This window comes from Helobdella robusta, assembly GCF_000326865.2.
Source record: "Helobdella robusta unplaced genomic scaffold HELROscaffold_61, whole genome shotgun sequence".
NCBI classification, from domain to species: Eukaryota; Metazoa; Annelida; class Clitellata; order Rhynchobdellida; family Glossiphoniidae; genus Helobdella; species Helobdella robusta.
The window spans coordinates 352,932-370,163 of record NW_008705338.1 but is presented as its reverse complement, the minus strand read 5'-3'; the positions used below and the strand labels follow the sequence as shown (position 1 = coordinate 370,163).

The 17,232-nt window shown below is 33.6% G+C and overlaps 3 protein-coding genes across 3 annotated transcripts; 1 reads left to right on the top strand and 2 right to left on the bottom strand.

Moving 5' to 3' along the window:
* Positions 1–769: 769 nt before the first annotated feature.
* Positions 770–2,320, top strand: HELRODRAFT_180362 (hypothetical protein; the record flags this gene model as incomplete). Its single annotated transcript, XM_009029677.1, has 1 exon — positions 770–2,320. One exon carries the CDS (start codon positions 770–772, stop codon positions 2,318–2,320), a length of 1,551 nt encoding a protein of 516 aa, XP_009027925.1.
* A 3,759-nt stretch (positions 2,321–6,079) lies between these two features.
* Positions 6,080–9,965, bottom strand: HELRODRAFT_180361 (hypothetical protein; the record flags this gene model as incomplete). The annotated part of the gene is made up of 4 exons (XM_009029676.1): positions 6,080–6,389; positions 6,591–6,661; positions 8,362–8,414; positions 9,947–9,965. The coding sequence occupies 4 exons, from the start codon at positions 9,963–9,965 to the stop codon at positions 6,080–6,082; spliced, it is 453 nt and encodes a 150-aa protein (XP_009027924.1).
* Positions 9,966–13,906: 3,941 nt separating this feature from the next.
* Positions 13,907–15,672, bottom strand: HELRODRAFT_180360 (hypothetical protein; the record flags this gene model as incomplete). The annotated part of the gene is made up of 3 exons (XM_009029675.1): positions 13,907–14,367; positions 14,722–14,904; positions 15,558–15,672. The coding sequence occupies 3 exons, from the start codon at positions 15,670–15,672 to the stop codon at positions 13,907–13,909; spliced, it is 759 nt and encodes a 252-aa protein (XP_009027923.1).
* Between the last annotated feature and the right edge of the window lie 1,560 nt (positions 15,673–17,232).

Sequence of the window (17,232 nt, the reverse complement as noted above, 5' to 3'; positions counted from 1 at the left end):
ATAATTTGAAAAATCTCCTTATCATTTATTTTAAAATTTCCGACAATATATAAATACATGTATATACACATATATATAAATATTGTCCAATTATGTCTCATTCCAGAATACCTTGTTCGACTTGTGATGGAAATGTATACGAATACTAAGACTCTCCTGGAAACACAAATGCATTTGACATCAGCGTTGGAGTTCACCAAGGCTCGATTCTCAGTCCACTGTTTTTTATAACTGTGATGGAAGAAATCAGAGCTGATACGCACTGGTGACATTTGGAATTTAATATATGCTGATGATATCGTTTTAACAGCCACGCCTGAGCAGAATGCAGCACAGATGTTTGAAGATTGGACCACCAGACTCGCCGATCATGGATTCAAAGTCAAGATAGAGGAGGAGATTATCTCACACCACCAGTTGTTTTAATTTTTTTCCTTTATAGATTTTCCGACAATTAGCGCCCAACGTGGGGCTTAGTCATAATTTGAAAAATCTCCTTATCATTTATTTTAAAATTTCCGACAATTGGCGCCCAACGTGGGGCCTCGAATAACAATTTTATTTTTCAAGTTATCGAGGTTTCCATTTTACTTTTAATTATTACTTCAGTTTTGGAAGTATCGAATTTAGTTTACGATTGATTTACTGAGTAACTCGTTGTAAAATATAACAATTTTTCTTGTTTTTTTTTTGCATTTTTATTACATTATCGAGTAATTGCACACATTTGATATTTTGATAGTATTAAGATTTGTATTTGAGTTGCACTATGCCAAATCGCAAAACACATCCTAGGCAAAGTGAGATGCCAGATGAGGAAGCAAATGTAAATAATAGAATTTTTAGTAAAACTAAAGAGTGGAGAGTTAGTAGATTCAATGGCTCAGAAGATATAACTGAGTATTTTTGTCAATTTGAAATAACCGCAAAAGTAAATAAGTGGACATCACAGGAAAAAGCACTATCCCTTTTGCATGCACTAGATGGGAAAGCAAGAGGTGTATTTCACGAATTGCCAGATATTGACACAGTCACGTATAACGAGATTAAAGAGCTGTTGTTTAAACGATTTGGACCATCAAACTATTCAGAAACACACGAGTATAGTTTATCGCAGCTTAGATTACAAAAAGGTCAGAACATTCGAGATGTGTCTCAGGAAGTTAACAGACTATCAAGACTATCCTATCCAGAGTTAAGTAACGGCATGAGAGAAAAGTTTGCAGTAAAACATTTAATTAATGCTATTGGTAATAAAGAAATCATGTTCTATGTAAAGGACAAAGAACCAAAAACATTAGACGAAGTATGTCAGCTATATGAAAAATATAAAGTTTTATCAGATGATGGCAAGAGAAGTCATTCGAGATCTTTAATTCAGATAGTTCAAGATAATGACGAGTTTGATGATAAGAAATCCAATGTTGTTAAACAGGATGATCCAATTACAAATATGAATAACAAAATAGAAAAATTGTTCAGCATGATTGATGAGATTAAACGAGATAAGTTTGAAAACAGAAATAACAGTCAGAGAAAAGATGTTAACAATAAGTTTGGAAATAATAATAATTTTATCAGAAACAACAGTACGATTGACCAAAGAAAAAGTAGTTACCAGCAAAATAATAGAAACTTCAGTCAAGCGAACACTAATAACTTCAGACAAAATGTTGGTAGTTGCAAAAATACGACGAGATTAAATCGAAATGTACAAACAGTAAAAACACCCTTCAAGTGTAACCATGATAAGGAAGCATTAGTTCATTTAGAAGCTGTATTTAGAAACAAACATTTAAAATGTCTACTAGATAGTGGTGCAGATGTGAATCTTTGTCCAAAGAAATTTGTTGATGATTTGAAAATTTTGAAAAGTAATAAAGAATTATATGCAGTTAATAACATGGAGTTAATTGTAAACGGAACAATTACACTGCCATTAGAACTTAAGTATCAGAAGATTCTTACAACTTTCTATGTGTCACCAAACGTTGATCATATAATTTTAGGAAAGAATTGGTTATATGATAACAACTGCATTTGGAACTTTGGAAGGAGTAGTATTGAAATAAACGGAAAAGGTTACAATCTCGTAAAATCTAGACAAGAAACAGATATAAGATGCATTTCGAAAGTTACAGCTGTCATCCCACCCCGCAGTGAAATGTTCATTCAGACGTTTATAGAAAAATCAAATTTGAAGCCTTTAGGACAGAATACAGCATGGTCAACTAGCATAAATAAAATCAAAAACAATTTGCTAACTGCGAGATCATTAATTGATGTCAATAAATTCTACGAGTACGTCTACGAGTATTAGAGTATGTAACATATCAGATGAAAAAGTTGAAATACCTAAGGATCAAGTAATCACCAAATTACATAAAGTAGTTGTAGTTGATGAAGTTCAACAATCGAATAACAAGCCCACCAAAGAATATGATGAGACTATAAAAACAATAGTTGATGAGTTGATGATTCCAGTGTTCCAGATAATGTTCGTAGTAATTTGAGAAAGTTGTTGCTGAAGTATAAAAATATTCTCTCATTAAGCGAGTTTGATTTAGGAAGAACTAATGTAACGCAACATGAAATTGATACCGGGGCAAACAGACCATTTCGCCAAGCATTGCGACCGCAACCTAGAGCACATCTACCAATCATTGACAATTTGTTAGAAGAGATGTTACAGCAAAAAGTTATAGAACCTTGTCAGAGCGAATGGGCTTCTAATTTAGTATTAGTTAAAAAAAAGATAATTCCTATAGATTCTGTGTAGATTATAGAAAGTTAAATGAAATAACGATTAAAGATGTGTATCCACTTCCTCGAATAGACTCATGTCTCGATTTGTTGTCTGGATCCCAATGGTTCAGTTCATTCGAGTTAAGATCAGGATATCATCAGGTTGAAGTTCATCCTAAAGATAGAAATAAGACCACTTTTGTTTGTCATTGCGGTACCTTCAGATTTCCCAGAATGCCATTTGGACTTTGTAATGCCCCTGCCACATTTCAAAGATTAATGGACAATATCATGATAGGATTAAATTTTGAGACCTGTTTAGTTTACTTAGACGATATAATCATATTTAGTAAAAATTTAAACGAACATTTAAAAAGATTAGAACTGTTGTTTCAAAGATTGCACCAGGCAAATTTAAAGCTCAAACCGTCGAAATGTCATTTAATGCAGAAATCAGTTAGCTGTTTAGGTTATATAGTTAGTGATAAAGGGATCGGAACGGACCCTATTAAAATTGCAGCAATTAAAGATTGGCCAGTACCAACTACACTAAAACAAAGTAGAGCGTTTGTAGGTTTGTGCCAGTACTACAGACGATTTGTACCAGATTTTTCAGAAATAGCAGCTCCGTTATATGAATTGACAAAGAAATGTAACAAGTTTCAATGGACGCACGAATGTCAAACTGCTTTTGATAGATTGAAAGAAAAATTAATCAGTTCTGAAATATTAGCTTTACCTAATGATGAAGATGCGTTTATTTTAGATTGAGATGCTTCAGATAAAGCCATGGGTGCAGTACTTTCACAATTACAAGATGGAGTAGAAAAACCCATTTGTTACGGTAGTCAGTTATTTAATAAACATGAGATGAATTACAATGTAACCAGGAAAGAATTACTTGCAATTATAACATTTGTGAAAAAGTTCAGGAAGTATCTGATCGGTCGTTTATTCAAAACAAGAACAGATCATGCAGCGCTTCAGTGGCTGAGAAAAACACCAGAACCAATAGGACAACAAGCAAGATGGATTGAAATTCTTGAAGAGTACGATTACACTATTGAGCATAGGCCAGGAAGTAAACATACAAACGCTGATGGATTGTCGAGAGCAGTATGTGGTGTTATAACAGAAAACAAAGTAGAAGACGGTGTTGATTGGGTTACAGAACAAGTGAAAGACAAAGACCTATCCTTAATTAAAGACGTCATCAAACATTCAGTAGTACCAGATTTGAGTCAATTTGTTGATAAAGAAAAAGATATTAAAATATTACTTGCACAGTATGACTTAAGAGTAAAGGATAAACAATTTTCAGAAGGACAAATGGTTTATTATTATAATCCAAAGCACGTTAAAAATAAGTATCCTAAGGGGACAAAGTTATATGACGGTCCTTACATGATTTCAAGAAAAATAAGTGATGTAAATTTTGAGATTAAGAAGTGTAATGGTTATAAAACCATTGTCGTACACATAAATAAATTGAAGCATGTATGAAAACAATGTTTTTGTTTCCTGTTTTTTGTTTAATTTTAATTTAATTTTGTTGTTGTTATACATATGCCATTATATAGAGACTTATTTGAATTGTTTACATTTTTTTTTGGCAACTGGCATACAACGTATAAAATTGGTGTCGGATTGCAAATTATATCGTACAATGAAGCCTTATTACGCGTCTTACTTACTAAACTATCTTTCGTTAGTAAAAATAAAGCAGACGCCATATTAAATTTTAAAAACGCTTATTAGGAACGAAGTAGTAAACAGTTTTTTTTTTTTTTTAAACAAATTAAAATAATTCAAGAGTAGGAATGTCTCCTAGTTCCCAGATCAGCGCCTGTACATCCGAATCGTCTAACTCAAGAGTGATAAGCTCTTCCACAACGTCGTTATTGAGGTTGGGGACGACCCGCTGATCATCTACGCTTGGCCTCGCACTTTCATTCTGTGCTGGATTGTCTGCTTTATTAGCCCTCCTCCCCATACAATTGTACTTCTTATGTCTAAGCAGGTGTCTAGGCCTTTGCGCCACAAACCCACACTCGCATATTTTCTTTGTCACGGGGATTTTGTTTTTTTCTTGATTCATATTTTATTTTATTTTTTTTTATTATGTATTCGACAGAAGAAGATTTTGTTTTTTTTTGTTTTTTTTTTGCAAGTAGACGAAATGCGTGCCTTCTCCTCATTGGTTATAGCATTCCTTCCTATAATCATTATGCGCACAATTTTTGTTTTGTTTTGTTTTTATTTATTTTTATATTTTTTATTTCATTTATATATTTATTTTTTTGTTTTTATTTTTTTTTATTTTCTCGCATTTTTTTTGTTATTTTATTCCAACCAGAAAGAGGGGGTGGTGGAAAGTGTCAGAATTAGGAAATAATACTGACTAAAAATACTGCAAAATTTTCAACGCGAAATTTATTCATTCGATAGGGGGCATGGTGCAAGTTAATTTACTCGATAGGTGACGACGATTTTTTTTGTTTTGCAATTTAGATGACGTCATAAATAATTACAAATTATTTTAAAATCTAATTAGTAGTTTGTTTTTTTTTATTAATTGGACATACCTTTTACTTTGACTTTGAAATATTGACTTTGTCAAAATGAATTTAGATGGAGATTGACTTTGTCCAAGTGAACTTAGATGGAAATTAGGTGCCAAAATGAATTTAGATGAAGATTGACTTTGTCAAACAAAACAATATATGTATATATCATATACTTATAATTAAATATAAATACACACACACACACGCATATATATATATATATATATATATATATATATATATATATATATTGTCAGAATTATGAAATAATACTGACTAAAAATACTGCAAAATTTTCAACGCGAAATTTATTCATTCGATAGGGGGCATGGTGCAAGTTAATTTACTCGATAGGTGACGATTTTTTTTGTTTTGCAATTTAGATGACGTCATAAATTATTACAAATTATTTTAAAATTTAATTAGTAGTTTTCTTTTTATTAATTGGACATACCTTGGAAATTTTTATGTTTTTAAAACACCCGAAACAAAATCTAATTTTGCTTTGATAAGGAAGGGTGTGAAAAGACTGGGCTGACTAGTGAGGCAGCTTCGAATAATCAGTGCCTATTCTGGTCCCTAAGAGACTTAATACGTGATTCTATGCTCATTGGCATAGTTTCAGAAACGTCTTAAGTTCTCAAAAAGAGTCAGCCTTGGGTTCACCAGTTAGGCAGCTTCGAGTAATCAGTGCCTATTCTGGTATCTAAGAGACTTAATGCGTGATTCTATGCTCATTGGCATAGTTTCAGAAACGTCTTAAGTTCTCAAAAGTGGATTTGGTACGAGACTCTATGCTCATTGGCATAGTTTCGCACGCGTACTAAAGTCACACAATTTGTTTCCAGTGTTGTTCTGACTCTTGTTGTTTTGTGTTGGTCGTGCGAAAGCCGATCAGACTCGACGGCCCAGTGAAAACAGGCCAGGGTTGAGCGAAAGCCGACCGACTGACTGACAGGCCCAGTGAAAACAGGCCCTTGGTCGTGCGAAAGCCGATCAGACTCGACGGCCCAGTGAAAACAGGCCAGGGTTGTGCGAAAGCCGACCGACTGACAGACAGGCCCAGTGAAAACAGGCCTGGTTCTGTGAAAACGAATCCGCCTCGTTGTTTTGTTTCTTGTGCTATTTGTGGACCTAGGGTTCTTTGCTGGATTCTATACTCATTGGTATAGTTTCACACGCAGCTTGGAATTTCCATAGGCTCCGATTTTTGTAATTTTTCCACATTCATTTCATTTATTTCTTGGAGTTGTATCGACATCACTATCGGTTACAAACGTCGAGGTTGTACGATTAAACGGCAAGAAACATATCCCAAGTCGAAGACCCAACAAGAAGAATTCTAATTCCTGTATTCCAGTTTGTTCATTGACATTTACATTATTATAGAGTTCATTAGTTCAATTCCTTTTTATTTACTTCCGTCGATTAATAAAATTGTTATCGAATATTTTTCTTTACGCGTTCGTGTGTTACTCAGTAAAATCATATAATTCGAAAAAGCCCAGTGCCACACAGGACTGGTCGAACTCACGTTAAAAATATACACAAAAATTATTGTCGGACTATAAAAAATATTCCCTGAGAAAGATAGAGGAGGAGATTATCTCACACCACCAGTTGTTTTAATTGTTTTCATTTATAGATTTTCCGACAATTAGCGCCCAACGTGGGGCTTAGTCATAATTTGAAAAATCTCCTTATCATTTATTTTAAAATTTCCGACAATATATAAATACATGTATATACACATATATATAAATATTGTCCAATTATGTCTCATTCCAGAATACCTTGTTCGACTTGTGATGGAAATGTATACGAATACTAAGACTCTCCTGGAAACACAAATGCATTTGACATCAGCGTTGGAGTTCACCAAGGCTCGATTCTCAGTCCACTGTTTTTTATAACTGTGATGGAAGAAATCAGAGCTGATACGCACTGGTGACATTTGGAATTTAATATATGCTGATGATATCGTTTTAACAGCCACGCCTGAGCAGAATGCAGCACAGATGTTTGAAGATTGGACCACCAGACTCGCCGATCATGGATTCAAAGTCAACATCAGCAAAACCAAAGCAATGAACACTGGTGAACCAATCCAATCCACAGCTACTGGACTTTGGCCCTGTTCAGTTTGTAAAGCTGGTGTAGGTAATAACTCAATCAAGTGTCAGCAGTGTAACCAGTGATGTCACAAACGTTGTTCAAAAATAATTGGTACTTTATCTAAAGTGTCCAATTTTGTTTGTCCTGCTTGCATCAATCCACACAAATTCGATATAGCAATGTTTTTGAAGCCATTAAGGTAGAGAAAGTGACATCGTTTCAATATCTATGATATGTTCTGGATTGTACTGGAACAGCTGAAGCCGTCAATCAAGCACGCATACGTGCAACCTGGAATAAATGGCATCTCCACAACCACTACCATCAAGACTTTATAAATTTGTGATACGTCCGGTGTTGTTATATGGTGCAGAAACATGGCCAATGACAACCAAACTGAAACAACAACTTCACTGAACCGATATGAAAATCCTCCGATGGATGCAACGAATTAGTTTGAAGAACCATATCAAATCTACCGAAATCCTGCGTCGTGCTGGTTTAGATGATATAAAGGACGAATGTCGGCAACACCGTCTGCGGTAGTTTGGTCATGTCAAACGAAGTGGAAACAGTGCTTCTCTTGCAGATGTTAAAATACCTGGCAAACGTCCCAAAGGCCGTCCAAAGAAGTCCTGGTCGCAAACAATCGAGCAAGTCATGAAAGCTCTAAATTTAAATGAAATGCATACAACTGATCGTGATATTTGGTGCAAAAAATTGATGGCAAAGAAAACAACGTCCCACCTCGGGGGAACTGGATTTATGGACGTTGAGCTAAGATTGATTGATTGATTGTCCAATTATGAAGTGTTATTATTATATATATAAAACACTATATATATAGAACGCCTCTGAAAACCTTTTAATGGGCGCTATATAAATCATCTAATAATATATATATATATATATAATCAATTTAACTTTTACTAACTGCACTCTGGACAGGATGTTTTTTCAATGGTTTGAGGGAAACAGGAACGTAAACTTTATTAAAGAAATAATAAAAAATATTTTAAAATAGTTTTAATGTACACACACTGGGCAGTTATATATATATATATATATATATTGATTTCATATTATTTTGTTGATTTACTTTATGGTCGTTTTTTCAGCAATTTTTAAAATTTTAATTTAATTTATTTTGTTTAATTCTAATTTATACTATGTAAATCATTTAAAGTTAATTTTATCAATGTGTTAAATATATAGTATATAATAATTAATAATAATATTTTCAAAAATGTTTCGCGCTTATAATTAAGTTATACTGTATGACGTCATTTGTTTATAAACGGTAATTTTCGTTATTATTTAAAAATATTTTGCGCTGACGATGATATATTTTATATCGAAAAAGCTTTTTGCAATTATTTATATTAATAAACATGAACAATAATAACTTTTGTTTTTTACTTAATAAATTAAATAATTTTAATAAAATTTTAATTAGAAAACTTGGAAAATTAATGTATAAACATAAAAATTGTATTAACGCGGTTGATTTTCTTGAAAACTATGTATGTATATATAAATTATATATATAAATATATATATATATAAATTATATATATATATAAATTATTCATTTTTTATAAAATAGTTCTTTCTGTTCTTCAAATTAAGTCATTTTTGTATCCATGTCTTTTTAAGTCAGATTTCCTGTACTATTATTTCTGGATCGTAATATTTTTGTGTATTTTTAATGTTTTTGGTGGCCATACAAGTTCCTTAAAACTTCACCGTCTTCCAGCCTTTGTTTAATAAAATAATTTTGACTTTTAAATACATATAAATATATATGGTGTGTTGCAACCGCAAGTACGTGAGTATACAGGAGTGAGAATTTATCGACATGCTACTGCAGGTGTGATAAAAAAATATGAATATATATATATATGTATTGTATATATCATATATATATATATATATATGTATATATATATATATGTATATATATATATATATATGACAACGATCCATAGTTTCATTCATCCAATCAATAAATAAATTAAATAACTTAGGCGACACCTCGGTTCCTATATCCAATACACTAAAGACGCTTGGACAGGATAGGAAACTGAGTTTTTTTGAATTATTACGTCAATGGCAAAAATCAGTAACAATTATATAAGAGAAATTCGACATATCAGACAGTTTTTATCTACCGATCTGGCGCGATGTATAATACTGTCTAAATTGGACTACTGTATTTCTTTAATGTATGGTATCTAAAAACAAGAATTATGTCTCCAGAGATAAATGAATAGAATTGCTATAATAGTACTCTATTCTGATGCACCACAACATCGTCTGGTATCAACAACCTCGTCGAATCTAATTACCTTCCATTGGCTCCAATTTCACTTTTGTATATTATTTAAGATAGTCGTTATCTCAACCTCGCATTCAAAGTCATATCTCGACGATATCCTACATGTTAATACAAACAACAAGCAATTTCGCTCTTCCATTGCTCTACATTTTCATCAACACAAAACAACCAACAATATTACCAGTCGTGCATTTCTCCATGCTGCTCCTTACGTCTAGAATTCTTTTCTACAAAACATCAAGAATTGCGGTTTTTTTCAGTCATTCAAGTCGTCATTGATCAATCATCCTCGTTTATAGTCCTTTTCCGTTTTGGTTTGGACTTTTATATTCCTGACATCAATTTCTGTCTCCAAGATTTAGTGCCTTCAAGTCTTCCTGTAAGACTTCTTTGGGAGGCCCCGTAGGCGTATTCAGGTACCTGATGATTTGTGACAGAGATTATCATCCCATTTTCTCTTCGCGTTACATGACTGAAAAACTAAATCATCGTAGGCGATGACGTCGACAAGTATCTTTTAGGGCGCATAATCCTGCACGGCTCAGAATTTCGGTCTTATGAATATGTTCCCTCAGATAGACGTGTTGCATCCTTCGAATCATTTTCATATCCGTTCGGTGAAGTTGCTCTCCAGTTTTGTTGTCATTGGTCTCGTCTCTGCACCATACATCAAGCAGTCACTGAAATCTTTTTATTTAAAAAAGCTTTATAAACGTTTGATTGAAGATATTCGGTTGCGAGGGCGCCTCAGTCGCTTGCCAGGGGCTTTATTAATTGACATTAGTATTGCTATTATTAAATGGTGTGTTGACCTGCATCCGCAAGTACGTTTGTATAGGAGTGAAAATTTTTCGTCCTGATACTGCAAGATGGGTTAGAATATGGTCCCATGATGGACCATATCACCCTCTGATAGACAAGTCCACTTTCTAAAAGCTATTGTAATGTACAAGTCACCTACATCATCGATGTAGGGCTCTTTTGACATTGGTGTAGAGACCCATCAATAATAGCTGATGTGTGTGGACCATCACTAAACGTGATTATCCTCACCATGTTTTTATAATGTAGACATATTTATTCTATCGCAATTTTAAAGTTTCTGACGTTTACTGTTCAATTTAAATATTAAGCAACAGAAAATAAAACACATAATTTCTTTGTGTGCAGGTTTAAATGTAGGCAATGCTGGCAATGATATACACATTTCATTGGTTACAACCAAGCAACATCTGGCAATAGTGTGGACCGAACTGTAGAATTAGCCATAAACATGAACTGGATCGTTATGGGACATTTTTATTCTGATTTAAACTTCGTACTTGGGCCATGCATCACAGCTTTAACATTCACTCCTTTCTTCCTCAACGCCCATTCATTGACCTTTCTCGGTATTCGATCAAAAGCCTTTTCTATATCCACAAAACACCTGTACAATCTTTGTTTCTTCTTTCTATAATTCTCCTGCAACATTCTCACTATGAACAACGCATCCACCGTTCCCTTACCAGGCATAAACCCACACTGCATTTCATTAACTGTCACCATATTTCTCAACCTCCTCTCAAGCATCCTCTCCACTACCTTCATTCCATGCTCTAGCTATTTCACACCCCTATATGACCCACAATCTTTCACATCTCCTTTGCCCTTATACAACGGCACCAACACACTGTGTCGTCAATTCTCAGGTATACCTTCACCATCAAACATACTGTTAGCAATTCTCATCATAACTTCAATTCCTATCATCCCACTCGCTTTTATATGTTCCGCCGCCACATCCGAAACCCCTGTCGCCTTACCTAGTTTCATTTCTCTAACTGCTTTCTCTACTTCCTCCATCGTCACTGTTGCAACTTTCTAGCGGTGTGCGGCCATACTTGAAACACAACCAAATTATTACGAGTTCTTCGAATTTATGAGTTGAACACTAATCAAACAAGAAATTAATTTTAAACTTTTATTATCAAAAATGTCTACCATCAAAAAAAAAAAAAAATCAAAACCGTTATCGTAAAGAGGATGGCTAGAGCTTCTTTTTCAATTGTTGAGAAATTTTGTTCTGCTGGTGTCATCTTTCTAGTTACGAAACAAATGGGTTTAAGTATACCATCAACCTGTTGTAGCAAGGCTCCACCGATCGACAAAGCTGAAGCATCACAGACTACAGTGAATGTTTTGTTGATGTCTGTTTTGTTGATGTCTGTCTAGGTAATTGAAGGATTATTTTTTTTGAAAATATTTCTGTAAGTTCCTGAATACACTTTTCTAAAGGTTCTGTTGGGTGCATATTTTTTTATACTTTCTAGTAATGGTTGTAACCATTCAGTGAACTTTGGTATGAATCTTCTATAGTAATTACATAATCCAATAATACTCCTTGCTTCTTTTTTTTGTAGTTGGAGTTGTTATCTGTAAAATTTTACTGATGTTGTTTTGTAGTGGTCGTATTGTTGTCATAGACGATATGTCCTAAAAATTTGATTTCAGTATTACCTATGTTGACTTTACTAGGTTTAATTGTCAGAATTTTTCTCTATCGTGTTGAAAATGTCTTCTAGTGCTGTAAGATGTTCCTGCCAAATCGCGTAAAAAATGCAAACATCATCTAAATAGAAGACAACATCTCTTCGTTGGCCAAATAAAATGGACATCATTCGATTGAACGTTGCTGGGGCGTTTGTTAGTCCGAAAGGCATAAAATTCCAAATGAAGTTGCCAAAAAGTGTGATAAATGATGTATATTTCTTTGAGCCTTCATCCATTGGTATTTGCCAATATCTCCTTGCAAAATCTAAAGTCCACGTATGTTCTGATATCACCGGTTTTCTTTTTAACCAGTACGACTGGAGCAGCATATGGAGAATCAGAAACCGAAATGATACCTTGTTGAACTAGTTTGTTGATTTCTTGTCTCAGGAAGTTTTCTAAACGGAGCGGAACTGGATATGGTTTAATTCTGGTTGGTGTTGTATCAGTAATTTAAATTTTATGTTTGATGACATTTGTTTGTCCTGGTAGATCTGAAAAAATGTTTCTATATTTCTTGATTAAATCACTGATTTCCGTTTGTTGAGAGTTTGATAAGTGTGCTATATTTATATTTAGGTACGTTCCCTTTTGAGTTGTCTCCATTGTAGGAATTTCATCAATTTGGTTTGTAGGTTGAAGCAACAATACCAGATGATGGTATTACATGTTCTGATTTATTTAAAATTAATTGGCATGCCTTCACAATTCTCTCTCTGGTTTTAATAACTAGTTCATATGAAGTATGGAAATCTGGTTGTAAGCTTTGTTTTAACAAAAAGTTTTCATACAATGAAATAGGACCTCTGCAATTTGAACCGTAGCACATCTCGAATGGTGAAAAACCTGTTGTCTCATTTGGTATTTCTCTGTAAGCAAAAAGTAATGGCGGTAAAAATTTGTCCCATTCTGCTTGATCGTCTTGTGCAACTTTGTTTAGCATATTCTTTAAAGTTCCATTAAATCTTTCGCACATACCATTGGCTTGAGAAATTATAGAATTGACGAAACTCGTTTGAAATGAATTGAGTTCCCTGATCAGAAAGAATAGTATTTGGATAATCGACCCTTGAAAATATAGTGATCAGAGTGTCAGCTATATCTTTGGTCGTGATATGTTTCAACGGTATAGCTTCTGGAAAACGAGTGCACAAATCAATAAGTGTTAGAATGTACCTGTGCCCTCGGTTGGATGGTATAGGTAGTGGACCTATAATATCTAATGCAACCTTCTGGAATGGTAGTTCTGAAACTGAAGCTGTTTGGATTGGAGCTATGATATCTGGTCTCTTTAAGCCATGGATTTGACAAATGTGACATGATCTGACATATCGTTTCACATCCTTTGTAATGCCAGTAAAATTCATTCAAGATTCTCTTCAGGGTCCTCTTACATCCCATGTGACCTGCAAAAGGTGTATCATGAGCAAGTTGCATGATTTGTTTCCGGTACTTCTGTGGTGCTAGCAACTGCTTCGTTGGTCCAGTGTTGAGAATTGTCTCTCTGATGTAAACTCCATCTTCCTGTTTGGTAACTTTGGATTTTGTTTAGGACTTTGAATCAATTTTGAAAGATCAACATCATTTAACTGATCAGTTATCAAATCGGTCACAGGTTCAACGGTTCATGGTCATTGATTGTTGTTTGATCTAGCTTATCATGCTCCACTACTTCAACTTCATTGTTATCTTTTAATTCATCTTTCGGTTTATTATACTTTTGTTGATTGTTATCATTCTCCTTTCCTTTATCTTTAAAATTTTTGCAATTACTTTTCTCAGTTCTGTTCATGTTTTCATCTTCTGATTTTGTAGTTTCTTCAATTATTTGTGGTGGCAAACATTTTAAATCTGCCTTTTCTGCTTCATCTATCTTTCTGTGTTGTGCTCTTGTGATCATCATGGATCTGTTTATTTCATGCTTTTTTTCCCATTGTTGAATATCAAGATTTGTACAATTCATAACGTTGTTAATATTCCCAATCATAAGATCAATGCCATCAAGAGGTTGATCTAAAACTAGTGATTTATGCCAGCCGGAGAAATACGCGGTATTAATGTAGATGATTGCTACAGGATGTGTAGTGACATTACCTTTGAAATCTTAGATTGAGCCCGTTTCGCCTGTGTATAAATGTGGTTCTACACAATCGCGGTGAACCAGTGCAGTTGTTGTTCCGTATCTCTTATGTTCCGTATGTTCACCAACAAATGCTGTAAATAGTTCTAATTTTCCATCGTCTTCTTGAATTTCAGCAAAAAAACTTTGTTGTTTGGAGATTTATGTTGTGTTTTTATTGATGCAACATCATACATAACTTTTCTGATTCTTTTTATTGAAAAAACAGTTTTCCGTTTTGTGATTATTTTTTTACCACAATTACACCATTGCTTTTTCGCCTCATTTCCAACATCTTCACCAACTTACCATCACACCAACTCCTCCCGTACCATCATCCCCCTTCCACCACAACTTATACCTTTCACCTTTAGCCCCCACAAACCTTGTACCTTCTCCCTTCCATCTGATCTCCTGTAATGCAGCCACGTCAACCATTCTCCTCTGCAACTCCTCCACCACTTCCAAACTCCTTCCTGTCAACGTGCCTATATTCCATTGTTACTTTTGTCATCATAAATTCTTTATTGGCTAATTTTTACGCAGGACGCCCTTCCTTACACAACCACAGTTATAAGCGGTGGGCCTAGCCTTTGATGATCCAACATCACTCACAAGGCAGTGAGGGTCAGTTTAATGTCATAACCAGGACATTGATATTATTATCTATTTAATTATTCAATTTATTTATTTACTAATTATTATGATAATTATCTTCAAACAAAAATAAAATAGCTATGTTGTTCTATTTTTTTTTAAAGTGGGACAACTTTAGATTCATTTGACAATTTCTCCTGTCGTCGTAAACAACCCAACTCTCTCCCGATCACTTTTATCAAACATTACAGCTTTCACCAACAAACAAGCCATTTTTACAAACTGTTCCGTCATAAACAAATGGAGCATCAATATATGACAGTAATTTTGCAGTTGTTTGGAAGCTGGCAGGACTGACATAGGATGAACAACAGCGATACGAAAAAAGAGAGCAGTTGACAATGTAGGATGTGTGAGAACACCAAGGTCTATTCCTTTATTAACTCAGATGACACTGCTGCATCAGTCGCATCATTTTCAACAAAGGGAAATTTTTGTGACAGATAGGCAGCTATGACGATGAATGCGTTTCAATGTGACATACATTTGCCAAAATAATTCTGTGTCGTCAATACTGATATCAGCAACACATTTAATGTCCACATTTTCAAGAGTTTAGTTGCAAAATGCACATTGTGTAAACGAGGAAGTTTTCCCATGACCACACAACAGATGAAGTGAAGCTACCATCTCAACAGATTTATGAAACGTATGCCTTCTTATACATGCAGATTTTTTTATATGTAAGTAACACTGCTACTGTTTTTTCATAAAAAACTTGGCACATTAACATTGATTTTGGAATGTGCTGATGCGTAAATTTTGTAAATTCTGACTTCTTTGTACAGAGCTTTCACATCTTCGGTAAAATGTAGATCTTGTTTTGTTCAGTAATCCAGTTATTTTAATGATTTTTGAATATATGGACACAGAGTAATATAAAGAAATACTTTAATGACGTGGCCTGGAAGATTCACTGGTCTGGACAACCAAGATTTGATGTACAGTGATTGATTCATTAGACAATTGTCGCACACTAGATTTAATGCATCCAATGTATTTTTTTTACAACGGATTCAACATCTTCCAACGATAAAACAGAACAAGGATGAAACTGAACCTTTATTTTTACATTTTTTAACACTTTCATATATTTATTAGTAATGCTAATCGAAAAAGAAGTTATATAACAATTTTTTTTTATTTATCCTGTTCTGTTTTACCATGTTCTATTTTATCCTGTTCTCTTTTATCTTGTACTGTTTATTACAGAACAGATAGATTGTGACATTAAAGTTTAAATTTCAGTTGTTTTAAAGTACAGCCAAGTTTAGTTATAAACCCAAGTTTAAAATACTGAGCACTAGCGCTAAAGTCTTTAATTTAAGGTGTCTATGGTCTGAATCAACACAATTTGGTTTTGATATCGTCATTTTTACAACAAACAAGTTGACTTTCTTTTCATTTAAAAATCATTTTTAAATTCAAACAAATAGCTTAAAAAATCCCAACACAAAGGTTAGCACATATAAAATTTTTCGCCATTAAAAAAACAATAAATGAATAATTTGTTCAGCAAGAAAATTCAATTCATATATAGAAAAAAAATTATATAAAGAAATCAGAACAAACCATTTGGTAGGATTATGTTTATGAATACATTTCAACTTCTCCCTTTATAATGAATAAAAAACATGCTAAAAATTAATTCTTTAATTAAAAAAAATGCTTACGTATAGGTACAGCGTTGACAACAAAGTTGAAAAGAAATTGGTGCAGGTGAAATTGTTTTAGGATAGAAAGTCAATAATCTTCCGTAAACTCTAAATTTGTAAGGAGGAGCCACACTGACGACATGCTTTATAGAGAATATACTTTCCTCTAAATGTGAAGGCAATCCTACAAATCATGTGTGTGTTTAAATATTACATAAATATAATAATATAGTACAACCTGCTTGTAAACAATGAATATAAGACATATTCTATTGAAAAGATTATTAAGATTATTTGTATACATGTCAACTGTGTACAAAGTAGATGAAGCTATTCTTAAACATATCCTCAATAAAAATGTCACACCAACCACCTAATTAGTGAAGTTAAACTCCGAATTTATTACAACAATAAAAAAACGTTTTACCTAATACTGAAAAATAATTGTAGTCCTAGACTACTCTGCGTTAAAGCGTAATCACGTAATATATGAATTTAATTGCC